Here is a 600-nt window from a genome sequence, read left to right as displayed (position 1 = left end):
GAACTAGCAAATTTTCCGTTTTCTCAAAAATTTTCACGTGCTCCCTTTTAGTACTTGTATGCAAAAATTACAACTGAGCAAAATATATATTACATTTTAACATTTGATGTTTGCTTCATCCCTGCGTCCCCCCAGCCCCGTTGGGGAGCTAATATATTTCTACATATATGTTTCCTCGTCGTATAAGCCCTTATTCCCCTTGTTGCTCTGTACTACATATATATTATATGCAAATATATATGCCATAAACTGGTGAACATTTTTGTTTTCCTTTTTAGTCATATACCTTTGTTGAATCATGGGATAGCGCAGCATGCCAAGAAAATGCCGTCAGAACCAGCAGATTGTTAACAGGCCACACCCTAATTGGAAACACACAAGGAGGTCAATACGCACATTTAAAAAATAAACTCATTGACTTGTTGGACGAAGAAAATGATGCTTTTGGAAAAAGTTTAAACGACTTAGTACACGATGAGGTATTCAGAAACACTTTTAGCAACCTAATGCATGAGGACAGTTTCCAAAAAAAGAGCTACCGCAATTTAGATGCATCATTTGATGACGTGAGAAGTATCAATGAAATCAAAAGAGGACTAC

At 36.5% G+C, this 600-nt stretch overlaps 1 protein-coding gene across 1 annotated transcript in view; it reads left to right on the top strand.

Moving 5' to 3' along the window:
* Positions 1-278: 278 nt before the first annotated feature.
* Positions 279-600, top strand: part of PCYB_032990 (hypothetical protein) — a gene marked incomplete at both ends in the record, with an annotated part of 918 nt that continues 596 nt past the window's right edge. The window contains one exon of the mRNA XM_004220971.1: positions 279-573. Within this exon, the coding sequence (XP_004221019.1) occupies positions 279-573 (295 nt within the window). The remainder of the gene's footprint in view (positions 574-600) is intronic.

The sequence above is a fragment of the Plasmodium cynomolgi genome, chromosome 3, assembly GCF_000321355.1.
Source record: "Plasmodium cynomolgi strain B DNA, chromosome 3, whole genome shotgun sequence".
Classification (NCBI taxonomy): domain Eukaryota; phylum Apicomplexa; class Aconoidasida; order Haemosporida; family Plasmodiidae; genus Plasmodium; species Plasmodium cynomolgi.
Note: the sequence above shows the minus strand (reverse complement) of the source record. Positions and strands in the feature narration are given on the sequence as shown.